Source organism: Calonectris borealis, chromosome Z (assembly GCF_964195595.1).
Source record: "Calonectris borealis chromosome Z, bCalBor7.hap1.2, whole genome shotgun sequence".
Taxonomy (NCBI): Eukaryota; Metazoa; Chordata; class Aves; order Procellariiformes; family Procellariidae; genus Calonectris; species Calonectris borealis.
In genome coordinates this window covers 61109947-61131595 of record NC_134352.1, presented here as the reverse complement: position 1 = coordinate 61131595, position 21649 = coordinate 61109947, and the positions used below count along the sequence as shown (strand labels likewise).

The 21649-nt window shown below is 37.4% G+C and overlaps 1 protein-coding gene across 8 annotated transcripts in view; it reads left to right on the top strand.

Annotated features, from left to right (window-relative positions):
* AP3B1 (adaptor related protein complex 3 subunit beta 1) overlaps positions 1 to 21649 on the top strand; it is a 163881-nt gene that overhangs the window by 26411 nt on the left and 115821 nt on the right. For 7 of the 8 annotated variants that reach the window (XR_012670878.1, XM_075136702.1, XM_075136703.1 and 4 more), the window contains exons 5-7: positions 1473 to 1633; positions 7008 to 7074; positions 16592 to 16771. Coding sequence is in view for 7 of the 8 variants with exons in the window: in XM_075136702.1 (XP_074992803.1) it covers positions 1473 to 1633; positions 7008 to 7074; positions 16592 to 16771 (408 nt within the window). In the remaining variant the exon portion in view is untranslated. Of the gene's footprint in view, positions 1 to 1472; positions 1634 to 7007; positions 7075 to 7476; positions 7580 to 16591; positions 16772 to 21649 lie in introns of those variants that run through there. The other variant, XM_075136704.1, reaches the window with a different exon arrangement.

Here is a 21649-nt window from a genome sequence, read left to right as displayed (position 1 = left end):
GTAGGAGCATCCCACAACTAACTAGAGAGCTTTTGGCCCCTTTCCTTCCAGCTTTTATCTCAATGTCATGTGTGCTACCTTTACTATTTGTGACTGCCATGAAAAGCTAAAATTCAAATTACTTTGAATCCTATGTTTTTAATGAGATATGTATACAGTGAACACTTCTCATGGCATAACTTTTTAAAAAGCAGTGGATAGTTGGAACAGAAGGAGAGGGGATAACTCAAATGTTGTGGCTGTGAATAACTTGTGGCAAGGAGGTAGACTCCAAGCTAGCGGAAATTTGCAGCAACTGAGGAAATTACTAAGCCTGCTGTGGAAGATAGGGAAATGTAATTAATTCTCTCTGTTCGTTTTTTGTAACATTTTGTTTCTGGTTTTGTAATGAAGATTGTAATTTGGCTTTCTAAAGAGGGAGGAGAAATCTACACGTAAAGAACTTTTGGGGGCATTTTAAACTTGTGTGATTGGAGATGAGCTTTGCAAACTCTAAGAACAAGTTGTTTTTCCAAAAACTGTCAGATTAAGTGCTTTCACCATCCAGATATTTATTACTCAGAAGCTGCTAAGATGTAGGAATTTTGAAAGCATAGATGAACTGATCATTAAGTAATACCAGGTTGAAAACCCATGTTGCCAACTCTCAGTTCTTGGGGAAGTGTTCTTTGGGAAGTGCCCTTCTGGCAGACAGTACACTGAATTAATGCTGCTGCAATTTCAGTTTGCTAGATTTCAGAGGATTTAGTACTTGATTAAGCAACATTTTTCTCATGTGTCCCAAGCCCATGATTAATGGATGAGGTTTACATAACAGTTCCTCCAAATACAGATGTTTTGTGCTATTGTTGGATCTCCAAGCTAACCCTACCATTATAAAAGGGGAGTAAGTACTTGGATGGAAGAAGGGAGGGTAGAGAATAGAGGGAAGTCTCAAAACATTTAGTTTAATATTTTGACATGTTCCTAAGAAAATTCATTTTGTTACTGGCTTCAGTTTATATCTTGCAGTAAAGCATAAAGTGGTTGTGTTGTCAAGAACTTGAGTGGAGTTCACAACTGAGAACCACATTTTTATTTGACAGTTCTTATATTTAAGTAATAAAACTGAGCTACGTGTGTTTCTCAGAATATCTGAATTCCACTTGGATTGCAGAAAATGTTTCAGATCATTAAATAAAATACTAGTCTTTTTTACCCTCATTCCCATATTTTGCTTGGGAAAGTGAATTATGTTTATGTTTTCCTTTGCCAGATTTCCAGATTTTCATAATGTTTCAATGTTTCCTTTCTTACTTTCTTTTGCTTTGTTTGGTTGTTTTCTTTTTAGTGTGGCCTTGGCTTGCAAGCCTGACTGATAGATTTACATGTTCTAATGTGCAGTCACTAATTAGTATAAACATTGCAGAGAATTTAATGATGCATTTCTGCTCTACCTTATTTTATTTCTCCCTTTCTCTCCCATTCTTTAGGATCCTAATCAGTTAATCCGTGCAAGTGCTCTAAGAGTTTTATCCAGTATCCGTGTCCCAATTATTGTTCCTATTATGATGCTTGCTATTAAGGAAGCCTCTTCTGATTTATCTCCTTATGTGAGGAAGAATGCAGCCCATGCAATCCAAAAACTGTACAGGTAAGTGATTCTGACAAATACTGGAAAGCAATTTTAAGATAGTTGTGGGCTATGTTTATTAAGACTACTGGGGGGGTTGCTGTGTCTCAGATACATCAGATCTGTTTCTTAAAAAGTATAAAGTGTGTGTAGACATTCCGTCACTCGACTGGTTTGCTTGGAATTCAGGCAAGTCTCTTGCTTGCTGGACTAACAGGATAACTATGAAGAGATGCAAAAAGAAACTGATACACTATCTTTTGTTTTTAATATAGCAGTTATTGTCATCTGTGTAGCAACTATTTTGATGGGTATTCTCGGAATCGAAGATTTCTGTGTTTAGCATCTGTATCTTTCATCCTGAAGGCATTTGCTGTAGTTTGCAGTCCAGATGATGAATGAACACTAACTCGTAGAAATTTTATCTATGCAAATCCAAATCTTCCTTTTCCCTCTTCAGAAATTCTTGTTGTGGAAGAGGTCTTACACAGAGGGTGGGTACTGGTTTACACAGGAGGGGGCAACAGAACTTACACCTTTCCAAAACGAAGGCAGGCATTTATTCTACTGCTTATTTCCCTTTATTTCACCTATACCAAAAAGAGGAGGGTGAGCGGTGTTAGGGGTTCTGAATCAGGTAGCCTGAGGCTGCTGCAGTTCCACGCCCCCTCAGACCACCCAGTAGCGAGGCTGAGCGTGTACTCCTAATGGCCACATACACACACATATACAACACACATACACACAGCCAGCTATACAGATCAGCACAGACAGAAAACAGCACTCATGTAGACAAAACCAGCACCAACAGCCTTATCCTGTTGCAGTTGCTGGCTGATCAGGATGCAGGCTCATTAGTGGACTTACATATGTACAATATGGATCCCCCAGAAATGATCCTAGATGCTCAGTCTTTCCAGTAACTGGATCCCCAGTCGCTGGCACTGGCACATGCAAGTGCACAATGCTTGCAACCCCACTGCACTTGCTGTTACAGACCCCCTCAGTCAGACACATGCATGCCCCTACCCTTTCACTCAAACACTATGAATCCCACAGTAGCTGGATTGAGACACTCAGGCTATGCAGTAACTGGCCCTTATATCCCCTCGTCTCCAATTGTCTCCCACTGAGTGGAGAGAAGGAGGGGAGAGAAACAGAGACTGAGACGTGCAAATGGGTATCTCGGTCAACCTCAGACCTTACAGTCTCTCCAATAGTTAGCCTGGATGCCCTGGTCCCTCTGGTAGCCAAAATCTCCAGTTGTCTTACTCAGAGACACACACACACGTCCAGCCCAGACCTCTGGCCTCATGTTAATACCTGGCTTCCCAAGCCACCCAGCCTGGCTTGATACTCTCTAGCCATCACACACTGACATGCATACTTGCTCTGGTTGCTGGTAATGCAGTTATATGGGTCCCTATAATCCATGGCCTGACTCCAGTTGCTGGAGCTTATCCGTATCACATATGCATACAGAATAGAGACTGCCTCAGCCAGGAAAATAGTTAGAAATATAGTTTAATGAGAAGACAGAACAGACTGTGGTGCAGAGCATGGCCAGACAAGCTTGCTGAACAGCGAAGTGTTTACATACAACTGGCTTCTTTTATGCACCTATCCCTCTGTTTTCCTATGCTTGTTCTTCCCGAAATAATCTAGATCCCTCTCTTTCCCTGCCTTTCATTTCTCCCATAAACATCCCCTAGTAAGTCTTGTACAATCCCAAAATGCTTTTTTGGCATCGCATAGTAAGTTTCATAGCCCTGTAGCTGGTAACACTCCTAAGTCTGAAAGGTGCTCTGGAGAGCCACTCTAAATCATGATAGGTTCATTTCAGGGCCATAAGGCTGATGGCTTTTCTGTGGCAGCTCTCCGAAGAACCTCGGCAGGGTTCCTTCCTTCTGGTGACTTTTTTTTTTTTAATTGAGCTGAGTGCTCCCATGTGATGGCTTTGGGAGTAGCTGGGTCAGGACGTTACTGGAGTTTCCCCCACCTCTGTACTCCTCTGTGTGCAGGCAAGCCTTTTATCACAAGAGGGAATGGATTTTAAGTCCCTTCCTGCTATTGGAGTAGTTTATTTTTTGTTAGCATCTGGTTCCAGCACACAAGAGTTCTTGGCCTGAATTATTCTCCATACACAGAATGTCCTTTGATTTCCTGATAGTATCAAAACTATTTGGAGGAGTTTGGCAGTAATGGTCTGTTAGTGCCAGCAAGGCACAGCAGTATCCAGACAGCAGGCTATTCCATGTAATTTTAACTTAAATCGATGCTTCCATTTCTTCTCTTCATGACAGGCAAAGTTTGTTTTACTAGTCCAGATTAAAGAGCTTATTGGTGATTCGTGCAAAACTGGAAGATGTTGAAATCTAACTTGATTACTTTTATCCATCTTTCATGCAATCTCCGGATATGATATACAACTTCAACTATAACTTGTATTTTTTCTTATCTCTGGTTCATATGGTATCCTATGCTTAAATGATGTCACTGCTAAGATTTTGAAGTCATTCTTGCAAATACCATGAAAAGGTATTTTTTATGGTAAAAAATACAGCAGCACAATCTGGAGATACTGGCCTCACTCCCTTCTAGTCTCCATGAATTCCTGACTGGTAGTAAAATTGAGGTCTAACTCACATAGCAAAGGAAAACTAATGAAACTAATGTTCTGTAAAGGTTTCCTTAATGGTTTAGAGGGCCTGTACATCCTTCACAAGTTTTCACTTCATGCAAACATCCTAGGCATCATAATGCAAGCTGTAGCTGCAAATTCCACCTTACCTGGACTAGAATAAGCTTCATGGTTACTTGTGAGTGGAGTTGTAACTAACAATTGTGTCCTTGGTAGTAGGATTTGGGAACTGCTTATAGAAAGCATAGGAACTTTTATTGCCACATTTTCAAAATTTACTTGTACAAATGCAATACTTGATAGCACTGGTTTACCGCAGGACCAAGGAAGAGAGTATAGTTTTCTGGGTCACTTGAAGAATCAGCAGTACTGGGAACTGGTGAAGAGGCTATCAAATTAACCTGTCCACAGCATGCCCAGTTGGCTTGCCTGCAAATAAGAGTCTTTAACAGGCAGTCTCAGCAGATGTTTCAATAAGGATCACGACTGGTAACTCCACAATTCATCAATACAGATATATACTGGTGGCAAAGCTGTCTTTTGGCCTATTTGTAATGAGCAAGTAATTTCAGAAGACTCGCTCTGAAGTTGGTCAAAATCAGAATTCTGGAGAGGATGGATTTTTGATGTGAAGATCAGTCAACAGTTTATATACTCTCCTACATCCAATTACTCCATCTTCTGTGAGCATTTGAGTTAAGAAGAAGTAGCAGTTCATTCTAATAGTGCCTGCTTGCTCCATTTACTTTTTGGTTTCCATGACTTCTCTACCTATTTGATAGTCTTGTAGTTCAGTTAGTGCTCCAGTCAGACTTCTGGATGCAGGTTCGATATTCCGATCTTCCTTACACTTAGTGTCATGGTGTTTGGATGGATGTCTGACCTAGAAGAGCTTGTTCATTAGGTGTTCAATCAATCCTAACAGCAGGAAGCTTACATATCAAACAGAAAAGATTTCAGGCATAGCGTGAACAGCAACATTTGTGCCCAATACAATCAACGTTGCCAGGTACATTGGAGTAATTTTTATCATTGAAAATGTCAGACCTCTTGCTTATTTCACTTAGAGTGTATTTCAAAGCTATTAGTATCTTCTGTCTATCAATAGAAAACTCTACCATGTACTTGCACCTACTTGCACCGAGATTTGGAAAAGGACTTTTTATTAAAAAGTCCCATCACTAGTATTAATAGATTCCATACTATTACTAGTAGATACCATAATGGGAGCAGATCATTCTGAGCTCTTTAGCCTGTTCTCTTGTTTTCTCTCCAAGAATGCTGCCTTCCGTATCTAAAACATCAGGAAAGAAGAGGGGGAGGAATGTGAATTCAGTAGAGGGGGAGGAATGTGAATTCAGTTATCAGAGCCCTTACTGAAGATTATCTTGATCACATAACAAAATTGGTATTTTTCAAAGTTTCTTAGTAATAAGTACTCACTTCTTTCTCTCTTTAAATTTTATACCAAATTTGAAAATTTGAAATAAGGCCTATTAGAAAGACTTCTGGCTTTTCCACTGAAGATTTTGGTCGTTGGCAGAAGATCCAGTAAATCTTTTTTGACAAAAATAGAAGTTGGAACAAAAGGTGATCGGAAAAGAGTTTATGGAACAATGTGCTGTTGCTTTGCTTATGCTGATGGTGACTTCTTACAAAGTTTTGTTATCCATTTAGCATGTTTTAGTATTGCTAGGTATTAGAGTAGGTATGCAGCTAGATACTCACTTTGTGAATCTGTAGCTGGACAGGATATACTGTGCATTAGGGCAGTTCATCACTCGGCGTTAAAACTGAAGTGTACAACAATGACCAAATACTTCCTTACTTACCTGTAACCGTATCCACATTGAAATGACTTTTCAAAGGCATAGAACTACACATCTGTATGGCTCTTTGTACCTACTTTCTCTTTGTATTTAATTCTGCCTTGGCTTTGAATTCTTCCATGCTCTATAGATCCATGATGAAGAAACAGCTGGAATGAAAAGTGGGTCCTTTCCTACTTAAGAAGCAACTTTAACAATAATGGATGTTTCTGGCAAATTTTTCTCTGTCTTTGAATATGAAAAGGACAATATGAAGATTGTTGTTTGCAACTTTTGTTTTTCCTCTGTTTGTACTATTTATATAGGACTTAAAGGAGTCTTATTTTTCATCAGCTTGCACACCAACTCTGTATAAGTACACTTGAATACAATGTCCAAATTTTTGAGTTCCAATACTTCTGACTAAAATTAGTGAAGTTAACAAAGTGTCTTCCTTGAAGCATTATATTGATAATTAGATAATAAAGGTATGATTCTGCTTTGTCCTGATGCTCATTCACTGCTGAACTCATTCATGCTGAAATTGCCTTCTGCAAAAGCAGTGAGATCCTTGTGACTTAACATCTAAGGCTGAGTGAAGTTCTCTGTAATGGGTTGGCCTGTCTTAATGTTTCTTAAATCCTAAAATTTTTATGAGTTTAAATATTAAGATTCTTATAAAACACACCTAAATGGTATAACATAAAGGTAATCTTTGTAATTTTGTTTTATACTCCTTCAATTCAATTCTATATTCCATGATTAACTTTATTTTCAGTCAAGTTCTTTTACAGTCTGTTCTTTGGAATACTTGATTTTTCTGGAAGTGGTTTCTTCAATGCTCTTGGTTCCCAGCTTGTGTCTAAAGGTCAACAAACCTAACCTCTTTTAATTTCTGATATGTCTGGCGAAATGAGTAAAAAGAATTTTTATTTTTTTCTTCTAGTCTTGATCCAGAGCAAAAGGAAATGTTAATTGAAGTGATAGAAAAGCTTTTGAAGGATAGAAGTACGGTAAGAAACAGTATGCTATTACATATGCATATATTTTTAAAAAGTTTACTTCTGAGACTGTCATTCAGCAGCACATAATACATTTCCTAACCCTTGCTGTTGTGGTTTTGTATGTTTTTAGGTAGAAGTATCATTGTGTATTTATGCATTGTACTATGACTGGATTAGTGACCATCTCCTTTAATAAGACTGGTAATTTTACTTGCATCATGGTATTCTTAATCTGTTTTTGTTAATATGTTTTTTATGTATGCTTCTTTAAACTTAATTTTAAAAATGAAAGTTACATAATGAGATGAATCAGTGTACAAGTGTCGCGTATAAACACTTTTTCATTGGGAAATTAGCGGGGTCATTTGTTTGTGATACTGTAAAAATAAATTACTTCTGTACAATGCACAGTATGCCTGTTGACGTCAGTCAGCCTGGTAGTGTGTACAACTGTTAAACAATGATACTTGCTGTGCACTTCTTTGTTCTTGCAAATATCCCCACTTCCAATCTGGTAAGTAAAACCGAAGTCCTGGGACAATTTCTGTAAATTTAATACTCTTGTTATATTTTGCCTGCCCTGTGTAGGTACAGGTTTTCTGTGTGAACTCCTGGATGTCTCACAATGGTCACACACACTTTATTTTTCTTCCTGTACGCTACAAATAAGTTTCCCAAGTCTAAGCCAGAAAGGTAATTGAGCAAGGAGTTAAAGATAGATTTCAAATAGAAAACAGAGTTGTAAATTAAAATACTCTCTTGTTCTTCGTGTTCAGATTACTAATTTAGTGAATGTAATCCTTTTTGAGTAAATGAAAGCATTACTAGGTGCCAGAGAGTGTGTTGCTTAATCGCCCATTTGCCATGTGTTTTTGTAACACACAGGAATATATCGTCTGTTGTTCTAGCACAGTCCGGGTGTTCAGGACATAAATGGTGCTGTTCTCTAAAAGCCATCTTGCAACTTCCACTGGAGGGTTACTGAAGGAGAGTGTCAGAGCTTAATGGCTCAGCAGACAGTAAATCAGTTAGTTCTCCTGGCTGCATCTATGCTTGACCTATATTCATTTGTCAGAGGCCTTTGTGCTTCTGTGGAGTTCCCCCCCCAGTGGTTCTTTGTGTATTTTCTTTTTGTGGTTCATGCTCTTGGTGTGCATGCAATCTGTGAATGTGAGATTAGATTCTTTATATCTGTGGAGGCGTAAAGGGCTGAGAAGCCATCTTTGTTTCTTTTTACGGCTGATGGCAGGAAAATAAAATCCCTGAGTTTTCACTCTGTTTCCTAGTCCCTATTGCTTATGGTAAATGGCAAGTTATCCAACAACTAGTCGTTTACACATTTAATTTTAATAAAATGTTAGAGGAAAAAATTATAGAGTAGGTTTGGATCTTCTTTTTCCCCAGCACACTGATCCAGGCGCTTGGAGTTACTTACAAGGGGATTAACGCTCATTGCTTAGTATGTGCCACAATTCTGGTGCCTCTGTGAGATTGAATAATGGACACTGTATTTATGAAGATACTAGCTGAAGCAATAGTCAAAGTTATGCTATTTTGTCAGCACATTCAAGAAGCTAAGAATGATGGTCTAGAATTGGGTCTTCTGGACCTCTTTGGAGGCGTAGTATGGTAAACTGCCCCAACTTTTTCCTCCCTCTGATTACTGTTGGTCTGTTCCCTAGCAAGACCTGATTCCAGCCTGGGCTGAGATATCTCAGCTTCAGAAGTTTTACTTTTTCAGGAAGCGATATGAAGAATTATTATTCCAAAAGGAACCGTACAAATCTCTCTTCAGGACTCTCTGAATCAAAACCAAGTATTAATATGAGCTCTTTCATCCCAGACTCCACAGCTTGTTGTGATCTGAAGTGGATCGGTCTCTCTTTAATCCTTGATAGCTTTGGGAAGACCAGTCTAGCACGGAAAAGCTTCACCTTAAGTAGTTATCTTTTGTCATATTCCACTGAATGTTCCCAGAAAGCCTCCACATTTGCTAACAGAAAGCATGTAGTGCACAAATGTTTTATCAGCAGGTAACTCCAATCTGAATAGGCTTGTTCTTTGCCTCGAGTTGGAGAACATAGCAATTTGCTCACAGCGGAGGAAATGGAGTGCCACTTGTAGCTACTTTTAGCTTTTAAAACTGGAGAGATGCAGCTACTTATGGGTAGAATGACAGAATCATTAAGGTTGGAAAAGACCTCTAAGATCATCGAGTCCAACCATCAACCCAACACCACCATGCCCACTACACCATGTCCCTAAGCGCCTCATCTACACATCTTTTAAATACTTCCAGGGATGGTGACTCCACCACTTCCCTGGGCAGCCTGTTCCAAGGCCTGATCACTCTTTCAGTAAAGAAATTTTTTCTAATGTTCAATCTAAACCTCCCTTGGTGCAACTTGAGGCCATTTCCTTTCGTCCTATCACTAGTTACTTGGGAGAAGAGACCAACACCCACCTCGCTACAACCTCCCTTCAGGTAGTTGTAGAGTGTGATGAGGTATCCCCTGAGTCTCCTCTTCTCCAGACTAAACAACCCCAGTTCCCTCAGCCGCTCCTCATAAGACTTGTGCTCCAGGCCCTTCACCAGCTTCGTTGCCCTTCTCTGGACATGCTCCTCCTTGTAGTGAGGGGCCCAAAACTGAACACGGTATTCAAGGTGCGGCCTCACCAGTGCCGAGTACAGGGGCACGATCACCTCCCTACTCCTGCTGGCCATACTATTTCTGATACAGGCCAGGTTGCCATTGGCCTTCTTGGCCACCTGGGCACACTGCCAGCTCATATTCAGCCAGCTGTCAATCAGCACCCCCAGGTCCTTTTCCTCTGGGCAGCTTTCCAGCCACTCTTCCCCAAGCCTGTAGCGTTGTCTGGGGTTGTTGTGGCCGAAGTGCAGGACCCGGCCCTTGGCCTTGTTGAACCTCATGCAGTTGGCCTCAGCCCATCGATCCAGCCTGTCCAGGTCCTTCTGCAGAGCCTTCCTACCCTCGAGCAGATCAACACTCCTGCCCAGCTTGGTGTCGTCTGCAAACTTATTGAGGGAGTGGTCCTTATATACAAGTGTGTACTTATGTAGCCTATATAGCCTTAGGTTGGCTATTTTTTAAGTCTTATTTAAGCTCCTCTTGGGAAATTTGTATTAATTTGAACCATCTTTTTGTATTGTTTAAGGGAAGCTGAATTTCATACACTTAGCATAAAAGAAAAAGCTCCGTCTACATAGATAAAGACAAAAACTTTTAGAAAATATTTTGCAGTCTTTGTGAAGAAAGTTAAGTTGGGTATGTTGTCACAGGAATTCTAGAAATGGATCTGAGCTGTAGAACAACAGCATTTCGTCATAGTCTTATGAAGTGCCTGTGTTTGATTAATGGTATTTCTCATGTTTTTGCAGCTTCCGTTGCCTGTTTGACATCAGATGGCATGAAATATGTAGGGTGATAATATGGAACTCAGACCACAGGTGTTTACTTGACACTAATCTTTGGATTCCTTCAATTTAAATGCACAGAAGCTGTTCCCTTACATCAACATTAGTTGTCATAGCCTCTCCATCATTAGTTTTAATCTAATGTCAGCAGATCAGTTTGTTGGGAAAGTCATGGTGTTTTCATTAAATAGCATCTTTACCGGAGTGGGAGAATCTTAGTGACTTTGGGAATTGTTGAACATTAGTGCTTCTCCACCTTTTTTTCCTTCAATGGAAATGTCAGGTTACTTTTGGCATTGCTGTGTACTTAACGGCTGATAGTCCTAAGACAAGCCATAATGCATTGTATATAATAACTGGATGCGGGAAAAACTACCATGTGGGTTTTTTTGTTTGTTTTTTTTTGTTCTTATTCCATTTGTTTTAGACATGTTTGGAGGGAGAGTGTTGAATGTTGTTCAAGTGATGTTTGAGACTTCGCTTTAATAAAAAGTAAATTTTTACTCATAATTTGTTTATTTTCGGTAACCATTTGACCTCAAGCAGGGTTTTGAGACATTGACATAATCTTTACATTAAAGTAAGATAGAATAGCTGCTAAACATAGATGCCTCTAAATTTATGTAAACCAGATTTTTTTTTTCAGAGAGAACATGCTATTATTATAGAGACTTAAGAAACTCCTAGTTATTTTTTTACTCTTGCTTTACAAAAAAAAGTACCTCAGACTTTGATAAGCAGGTACAAGAGCATGAATGCCTGTTCCTTTTATTTTTCTAGTAATTCTAGATAATTGAACAGCTGACATGATTTTATGTAGAAATTAAGATAAGAGCATGTGTGTATTTTATGCTAAAACGGTTTTCTTAGAAAGTAATACAGCTATTCACATAGTCGTGTGTGAAGGTGTAATTGGGTATTTTAGAGGAAGCTAGTTCCCGTTTTCTTTTTGGTTGATTCTGTCACTTCACTCTAATTCTATTTTTTCCATTCACTTAACAAGGCTGATGATCTAGCTTTGGGGCATAGGGTTTAAGGCAGGATTTGTAGCCTAAGTTGCTTTTGGCGTACTGTGAAGGACTGTAGAACTGCATTGTGTTTGTAGCCTGTGTATTTTACAACTCTGATTTTGTAAACAACAATAAAAATAAAGTTCATTAATGATACCTGAGTTACAGCAGATAAAAAAAAAATCCATGTTGATATTGAAAAGGAATTATGTCTGTTGTCCAAACCTGTAAAGCGAAAAGAACTTGTGACTTTCATTCTTCAGTCCAAACTACAGTATCCCAAAGTGTATCTAAAGCTGCATCTAAAAAGAAAAGGCAGAATGTAGACCTGTAGCTGGGATGTAATTGTATGGATGCTGGACATACTAAAAATGTCCAAATTTATTGCAGGTTTCTGTATTTAACTTTGATCTTATTTTATTTTGTTTGGGCAGATATGTCTTTTATAAGGAAGGTTTATGATGTTTGTGTGGAAATATAAATGCATGTGCTGCATGATAAAATGAATTTTTTTCAGCCCCATCCAGAGAACTGGCTTAGTATGTGGCCACATATATTTTGTGCTATAGCATAGCTGTTACTATTATAGCTCCTGTTCTGGGACCAGATAGTATAGAGTGCAGCACTGCTTTTGAACTCTTCTAAGACAGAAGAATGCTAGAGAAAAATTTCAAAACATGTTGGCCAGACTTGCAGATGCTCATTGATTCCCAAGTATGTACTCCTGATGAAGTGTCCCCAGAAACCTCTGTTGTGAAATAATATGGGGAGGGACAGAGGCATATTTTGGGTGAAGACTGACATTAAATTAGCTTATTGCATGGAATCTGTTTATTGGTAATTAAGATTTACACTCTTTTCTAAAGGCTAAATTTTCCTTTAGCCTCTGTTTAAATAATATTTTTTCTTTGAATGAGAATATTTTAATCACATTCAACTGCTTCTAATAGTTAAATTTATTCTTCTGTTCTGGTGTGATAATTTATTCCTAAATATAACAGATGCAACTTAGTATGAATTCTATTTTGGGGGTGAAGAGACTTTATATAAATGTGTGAGTACTGAGATTTCTTCTGCAGACTGCATGGTTACTACATGAAGCACAGGTTCTTGTGAAGTGAGACCCTTTAGATTAAAAAATGATTGTAGGAATTGGTGATGGCTTTGCAATGAAGATCTTGATCTTTTAAACTAAAGCAGTGTATTTGGGGATAACATTTGGGGAAAGAAAGCTGGGCTCTCTACTTTTCAATGGTAGGTTTCTGCTAATAAGTTAATGTTTTAGTTTAGAACCCAAATCTGTGGATAAGACAATGTTTTCTTAACTTAATGATTTAATGTTGGTAAAAGCTTCACTTTTGTGGAAAAAAATTACTGAGTTTGTGCAGATATTTTATTGTGATAGATCTATTATCCAGCTATTAGAAGATAAATGACTGATCTTTTCCAGTTTCCTTGCCTCCAGAAAATTGAAATAAGAAGGGGAATATCATTTGAGCTGTATGATTAGGGCAGGTGGGGTGGCCATTAATTTAAGAGAGAGGAATCTTGGCAGCATAGGCCAACTTGCACTGTATTATCAATCAAACCTCGATGCACTTCTTGTGATGACCCAGCACTCTCAGGTTTTCGCAGCGTTAATTAGAATTCATGACAAAATAGATGCAAGGAAACGTTTTGTACCCTTCATAATTTTATAGAAAATTTATTGTTATTAGAGGAACCATTTGCTTAGTGTGATTTTTTTCATTACCAGCTTGTCAACTAGCATAGATAATCTGGAGAAAATATGAACTCCATAGATTGGGTGTCACTTTTGTTGATGGTTCATGTAGTTTACCTTGGAGCACAGCTAATGGCTGAAGTTCATAGCAACAGCATAGAAAAACATGGCAACCAGTGGAAGGCAAATGAACCATGTTTATTGCTTTAATATAAAAAATACATAAATGGAAAGCAGCATTTGAATTTGATGAGCTCGTTGCTAGTTTTGTTGGAGTGATTTATATTTTCTCCTTATACAAAAAGCTACTATTGACACAGTGAGATGGAAATTAACTGACTGTTTTTTGGAAACCGATATTTTTTGGTTTTATATTCTGATTGGATCATTTTGTTTTAATTCTAAATATTTTTATGGAATGTTGAACATTTAATAAACAAAGATTATTAGCTGTTCCTCTGATGTTTAGATGTATAGTAGGATCATACTATAGGGGAAACTGTCAACCAGAAAATAATCTCTGATTAAGAAAGCATTAGGAAATTTTCTCAGATAAATCCTCTTGTTACCATTGCATTTTCAATCTATCGTACATTCCCACTTTTTTATTTCCCCTTTCAAATGAAAAGCCTAATTTTGGAAAATGCAATAATGGGGAGAGGGGCATGACCTTAAATAGTGTCATGATCTATGACAATTCCTGTATTAACTTGTAAATCCAGGGATTCGCCACAGGAGTAAAATGCTTGTTCATTCAGTGCACCTCTTGCATTTCGTAGTGTATGTTTAAAGTTTTATTAGTATGTTTAAAGTTTTATTAATATGTTTAAGCGTTCACAAGTGACAGCATTCTCATTGTAAACTTGAGTAGGTGACTGATGTGAATTGAAATAAGTAACTATTTGGAATTCCTGTATTTCAGTATGACTGTTTCTTTGTATCAGATTGTTGTGTTCTACTCACAGTAACCAAACTTTTAAAAAGCCAGCACTGTTCTTAGGACATGTGCTTAGTTTTAAAAGATCTAAACTAGTGTTTTATGTATTATTTTATGTCAGCTTTCAAACTATATCATATCCAAATAAAAGAGGAATACACCAAAATGTGTGTGGATTACTAGTAGCAGTAAAAGGCAAGGGTATCCGCTCCAGAACTAGTTGGGACACCAGCATCTGTGTCATCCTTCACCTATGAACCTAAAAGGATATTTTTAAATATCAGGCTGCAACTATTCTTACAGTCATAAATCGATCTGTGTGTCAGTCGCTCTCTCTTTCTCCTTCCCTCCCTCCTTTTCTCCCCTTGTATGTCAAACCTGTCAAGAGACCCTATACTGTCTTGCAGTGTGGAGGAGTAGAATACCCTTAATAAAGTCTATGGAACAGTGACCTAAAAAAAAGTCTGTGTGGTCTAAAAGTGTCATCTCTTTCTTCTAAAACTTCAGGTCCATCACACTGTCCTCTGCAAGTTGGCCTTAACTGTAGTTCAGAGTTTTGCATCCTGAGAAAATTGCTTTGCTGCAAGCGAGTTCTTACATATAACTCTTCCCATCCTTTCTCTCTTCCATCCTCAGCTTATCTGGCCTAATGGAATGCCTACTCAGGACTGATAGTGATTTGCCTGGAGTTAACCACTGTCTTCTGCTGAGCTTTGAACCCACACCTAAGCATCAACTCGCAGCAGTTTTTAATTACAGAATAGCTTACTGCAGCACGTTATTAAGAAGAAAGTTTAGTACAACAACATTAAAAAAAAAAAAGAGTTACTGTTTTTGTGATACAGCAAAAAATAGGAAATTATTTTAGATGTAAAATGTGTTTCATTTAGCTCTATCAAATAATCAAATTTTGCTCCCTAGAATGAGTTGTATACTTGCTGGGACCAGCAGGTACCAGTATGTAGACGGGGCTGGAGACAATAAATGCAACTTCACGTTTATTCTTACGGTAATTCATAAAATCCCCACAGAGCCTGAAACTTGTTTAGCATAATAGCAAGACTATATTCTGAGCTGTTTTCTTTCAGTTGTAATGTTGGGCGCATACTAATAAACCAAATGTCAGCCAAATACAGGGAGAAAAATGTAACATATGAATATCATTGTATTTAATATTTCTCAAAAAGTACCATTTCAATAAACTGCACTTCTATTTAATTGCTTACTTTAAGTCATTGGGGAAATTTTAGAGGCTGAAATGCAGATCCCCAGTGCTCAGATAGAATATGACATTAATTTGCTGCCGGAAGGCTATACTGCATGCATGCTAACGGCATACATATCAGCTGCTTCATATAAAGTCTCATCATTTTAGTTATTTGACTTAACATGTACTCTGACACAAAACAAATCTTAATTAAAGCAATTAAAGAGAAAGAACAGTAATTCCAGGCACACAATGACGTGTCCTTATAATGCATCGTCAGCTTTTGAGGTTTTCCCACAGTTAAAGTAACCTGCTGCTAGATTTTTCATAGGAACCCCAATATATATTTCCTTTCTTTATTTTTAAAAGAAAATAACCTATCAATAGGCCTTGAGGTATTAGAATATATTTAATTTTCTCATGAAAACAAAGCTGTTCTTATAATCATAGTCAATATGAGGATATTTGTGTATATATAAAGATTTATTTCTTATGGAGGCAAAAAATGGTGTGAGAACATAGCAGGGCATAAATGACTCATTCCTGTAATTTTGGAACCGGTAGGGAAGTGCTGAACAACATGCAGAAATTCTGGTTCTGTTCTTTGAGGAAAAGTATTAATATCTCTCTGTATTGTATTGCTGAGTCTTACATCTTTTTTTGCAAAGTGTATTCATGAAACTCTAAATATAAAATTTCATGTGACAGTTAATTTGCCCATATCAAAAGAGAAGTTTGGATCCCAGTAGTGCTGGGAGACTTACCCTAGCTCCTCTTTAGTTTGATCATACCAGTGTTGATAAGAGAATCCTGATAGACCTTGTCGGGCATATTGCTGTATTATATTTCTTGTTGTTTCCTGTTATTTCTGAGTTAATTGCAAGTTCTCTGATAATTTATTTGGAAACCATAACTGTAAGAAAAAAAATTTATGCTTACATTGCACTGTGTCTTCAGGGCTGGGAGCTAAGATTTATGTGTGTAATAGAAACAGCAAATGTTTTCTCCCTTCTAATAAACTTACCCCAATTCTATTTTAAATAAGATACCGTTTCTGTGGGCTTAGGTGGTTTTTTTGTTGTTGCTGCTGTTTCCTTTCACTGAATAGAAACAATCTGAAATTGCTGAGAATTGCTAGTATTAATTCTGATTCTCACTTGTGGATGAACTGTAGAAGGAACACTGACCTTCTGGTTTATATTTTGTTTTCTAGCTAGTAGCTGGGAGCGTTGTGATGGCATTTGAGGAAGTGTGTCCAGATAGAATAGATCTGATTCACAAGAACTACCGAAAGCTCTGTAACTTGTTGGTTGACGTGGAAGAGTGGGGTCAAGTTGTTATAATCCACATGTTAACTCGATATGCACGTACACAGTTTGTAAGCCCATGGAAGGTAAGTTTGTGACTTTTTAAATTACTGTTGTGTGCTTGTGTTCTGAATTATTTCCATTGTTGGGTATACTGAGTCTTTTAAGATGCTTTTTTATGCAGACTTTAATAAAAACAGAACTCAAATGCATAAGTCTTAGCTCTCTAAGGCTTCACTCTCATGCCTGAAGAAGGCACCCTTCTTCAGAGCATGAGAATTCTCCTTCTAGGCTATAACCTGTTCTAGATTTAGCCTGGGCACATCCCATGGGCAGCAGAGTCCTTTTTCTGTGGTTCTTTGAGCAACGTGGCTCTTTGCTCTAGGACATTTTATATGAGTCAGAGCTAGAAAGGCTTGCCATTGTGTCCTGAAACTGGGTAGAATCTACTTTCTTTGTAGGTATGAATACCCAGTATCATGGCATGGTGAACATTACGTTACTTGTCTAGGCTTTGTTAATGTGCTGAGGGAGACTTGAATATATGTTTTTGAAATGTGCAACGTAAAAAAATGTTGTGGTATTTTCATTTATATTATGTAAATATGAGTATACTGTTACGTAAAATTTATAAAAAGGAATATTCAAAATACAAATCCTATCACTTCTAACAACAAAAAAGTAGACAGCTCAAGAAATTATGCTAGTAACATTGGTTTCAATAGGGATTTAATGCTGAATGACAATTTAAATTGGAAGACAGACTACTTCTGGAAACAACTGTATAAAATTGCTCCACAGCGCCGCTTGTTTGCGTTTATTACAGGCTTGGGGGTGTTACTACTGTTAAGTGTTACCATTTAATTTGAAACTAATTCATGTTTAAAGATATAAGTATTTGTTGATATATATACTGGTTTACAGCAGTAGTTGGAGATGGACTTTCTACAGTTGCATAAAAGGATGTTCGGGGTACCGACTTGTAATGAATGTAAGGTGATCCCAGAACCTTTGAGAAAGTTTCATCATCTAATTTCCGCCCCCCTCTTGCCTCTGTATTTCTTTAGACTGAAGTAGTTCTGCTATAGCTCAGCTAATGTGCCTTAACACTTTTGTTCAGGCATTGTTATTTCAGCACAGATGATTGTGGTTTGTAATTAGCATATTAACAATTTTTTAAAGGTTTCTTTTTTTCAGCGTTGGAATACAGAATGACACCAGCTATCACTAAGTTGTTTCAAACTCTGTCTTTTAATACCCTTTGCCTGGGAATCGCTGAAATGCAGTGGCATTTTATGTTTATATGTGTAATTTATTATATGAAAATAATTACAAGGAGATGTATCTGGAGAAACAGCTAATTTCAGCCTGATTTAGTTTACAGTTATATTCACTTCTTCTTAAATAAGCAGGGTTTATAATGATTAGAAAACTAGAAACATAGCAAAAATGTTGAAGTAGAATCATGTTTTTGCACTACCAGTTGGGTTCTGGAACTCCCTTTTTCATTTCGGATGAAAATTAAATTGTTTTTAAGAACACATCTTTCCAGAAAATTGCTTAAAATAAGGAAAGTATTTTTAGATCATGAGACATTTAAGTAATATGTTTTCCTCATGTCTTCCTCCAGAGTGTTTATTACATGTTGCTTATTGGAAGAAAGTAACTTACATTCTTCTCTCTGGCCTTTAGAAGGAATCAAAATGGATAATTTGCTTTGCCTAAAGCTACAGTTTCACAATTGGTTTAAGCCAGTTTTAGTCTGGCTAAGAGTAGAAGAGGAGGATGACCTCCTGTCTTGGACTGAGAGGTTGGAGGTCTTGATGGGATTAGGTTTCTTTAAGATTAATATATTTTTTCACTGAAACCAGATGGATGGCAGTTGTTGCTGTGGCTTCTGCTCTAGGAATGTGAAATGTTTGCGTAACAATACTGCCTGTGTCAACCTAAAATTGGTCATCAGTGGTATAGTGTTAATAACACTTTGTTTCCGCTTTCATGAGCTTCAGTGCAAAATTTAGTTTGTCTACCTACTCAGCAATTAAATTAGCAGAATTTTTTTCTGGGGCTAGTTGAAATGCATGCCTTTGTCAATAGGTTCTTAAATGAACTCATCATACAACAGGGCATCTTGTGCAGTAGAAAAGATTTTTAATTTAGTTTATTTGCATCATTATGGATCAGTATTTAGGCTGTTTATATGTAAATGTATGATTTGAGGAACAATTAAATGTTGACAAAGTAGATTGCAGTCATATCAATTGCAGTGCATTTTCCGTAATTTTTCTAACTGACATCTTTGATGATAAATAGTGGATGCCAAGTCAAAGCCGATTATACAGTGCACTAGGAATTCATGGCGCTGTCAGGGAGAAGACCGATTGACTTTAAATTTACATATTAATGAGAAGATTTGTTAAGAGGGTGCTTGACTATAGAAAATAACAGCATATTTATAGGGCACGACACTTTATAAATAAAGCTGATGCAGGAAAATGGAAATTAAACCTATCAGATTAATAAATTCAAGGCTGCTAAAATGCATATTTGCATTTTTATTCACTAAAATTTACCTTACCTTTTGACAAACGTATGCTGCTTTTGTTCAAGTTGAGCTAATTCCCAACAAGTAATGGTGTAATGTTTTGAACTGATTTCTTGTGCATTGAGCTAATTCCCAACAAGTAATGGTGTAATGTTTTGAACTGATTTCTTGTGCATTTAGAAACCTAAAGAAAAATTTGGAATATTTACCAGTTATAGAGAAAAACCCTTTTTTGAGCAATATGTTTAAAATTGTTGCAAAACTTTAATCCAATTACCCATTAGCCAAGAATACTTAGTTTTATATTCCTATTTTTAGCTTCTTTGAAGGGTAGAATTTTTAATTCTGACCGTGAGTGCGGTGAGGAAGAATGTCCTTGGGTTATCCTATTTGTCTTGAAATACTTACAGGGTGTTTTTTAAGTAGTTACGCGTGAATAGCAGTTTCGGAATAACCTTTTTTCCATATGAACTGTATTCAGCTTTAACGTTAACTGGAATGAGAGCAAGACACTCATATTCTGGAGTGAAAATACCTGCTCGGGACTAACTGAGAAGAACAATTTCAACAGTTTTCTGGGAAGTGACATATTTGATGGCAGATAACACTGTAATGCATCCCAGCTTAAATGTTTTGCCCTGCAATTGTCGCAGGAGTTGTCGGGACTGCCAAGTTGTTTGTGAACAACTCCTGAACCATTACAGCTTGCAGCCTAATACATGAAGATGTTTAAAATAAAATTGTTGTTGGTTTCCATGAATGCATTCAGTTGCAGTTTAGCAGTTCAGGAACTGATTTTCAAGCTGTTCAGCTATCCCTGTTTCTGCAAGGAGATGAGGGTCACAGGAGGTAGTGACTGCTTCAACTGTCCTGGTATATAGATCCACCACCAAATGTGTGTGCCGTCTGGGAGGGTGTCTTCTAAAAATAGCTGACTTGGTCAGAAATTTTGACGGCCATTGTAGAGAGCAAAATGGAGCTGGGAGCTGTAGTCTTGTAAAAAACCAGCGACTCTTGGGGCTGCTCAGCTTCGTTTCAGACAATTGCAGGTTACAGAAGTAAACTTCCTTGGTGTTCAATTAAGATAAAAAAAAAAATGGTGAATTCAGATTGATCATGGAGTTCAGTCATAACAAAGTTATTTGTAAACAAGTACTTACGAGAAGCATGTCTCAAGCTTACACTTTTAGGAATAACTATTGAAGTATTGCTCAAATTAAAGTGCTTGGGATTTTGATGTAACTGATGGGGGGGCAAAAATTAAGCCTGAAGAAAATTATCTAAAAGAATAAGGACTTTTAGGAGAAAAATAGCAAGTCTTTGAATGTATATACCTAAAACCATGAATCATGGAAAGTAGCCTGGCTCTCAAGGAATTACAGGAAGAAACACATTGAAAATACTTATTTTGATTGCTAGCTCTGACAAAATATTGAGATCCCTTCTGACCTCAACTGTTCTGTGATCTCTAGTCTTTTGATAAATGCTTTAAAATGGTTCCTGCTCTTGTAGTGTTCTCTTAGTATCTTATAGTTACGAATTCTTAACGTATTCCATAAAGGTCATGGTTATGTGTGATGGAATCAAGTGTCTAATGGCTAGTTAAGAAGGCTCAGCAGTATCTAGTACTGCTCTAAATATTTATTTTTTGTTCCTGTGTTGGGGTGCGCCTTGAGTGAATGGTAGTTGTAAATGGTAAAGCTTCAAGCACAGCATGCAGGGAATTCTGTCTATCCTTAACTTTTCTAGAACTTGTTAACTCTGTAAAGAGTGTTTTGAATCAGCTCTGCTGGTTTATTGCAGGAGAGCGTAATAAAACTTCTAAAGCCTATACTGAGAGGCTGAGAACAGAAGAAGGGAAAGGTGTATTCAGGTTGATAGCCTCCTGTTAACTAGGTGAATTTCTTGATAAAGTGGTAAAAATGAAACAAGCTAAAGTACTTCAAAAATATTCTGTATGTAAATCATTCATTTAATAGTGAATCAGCCTGAATACACTTTTCCCTTCTTCTGTTCTCAGCCTCTCAGTAGAGGATTTAGAAGTTTTATTATGCTCTCCTGCAATAAGATGATGAGTAAGGAGACATAGATAGTTGGACACATTTAAGGAATATTGAGAATAGCATTCAATCTTTTAGGATAAAATTAATCAAGATATGTTATGTATTAGTACATTGTAGACCTTACTGAAGTTTCATTGTAGATATTTGTGCTGTGTTCTTCTACCAGATGATAGTTTTGCTGATTTTTTTTATTTTTATTTTTTCCCCTGCCCTAAAAGATTATGAGGCCAGAGAATTTTCTTCCACAGAGATCAAAAGCAGTCATCTCATTATCAACTTCTATTAAGCTGTCCTCTTCAGATGCAAGTGTGAAACCACATAGATAAGTAGATTTACTTGAGCCTGATTTGGCTGAC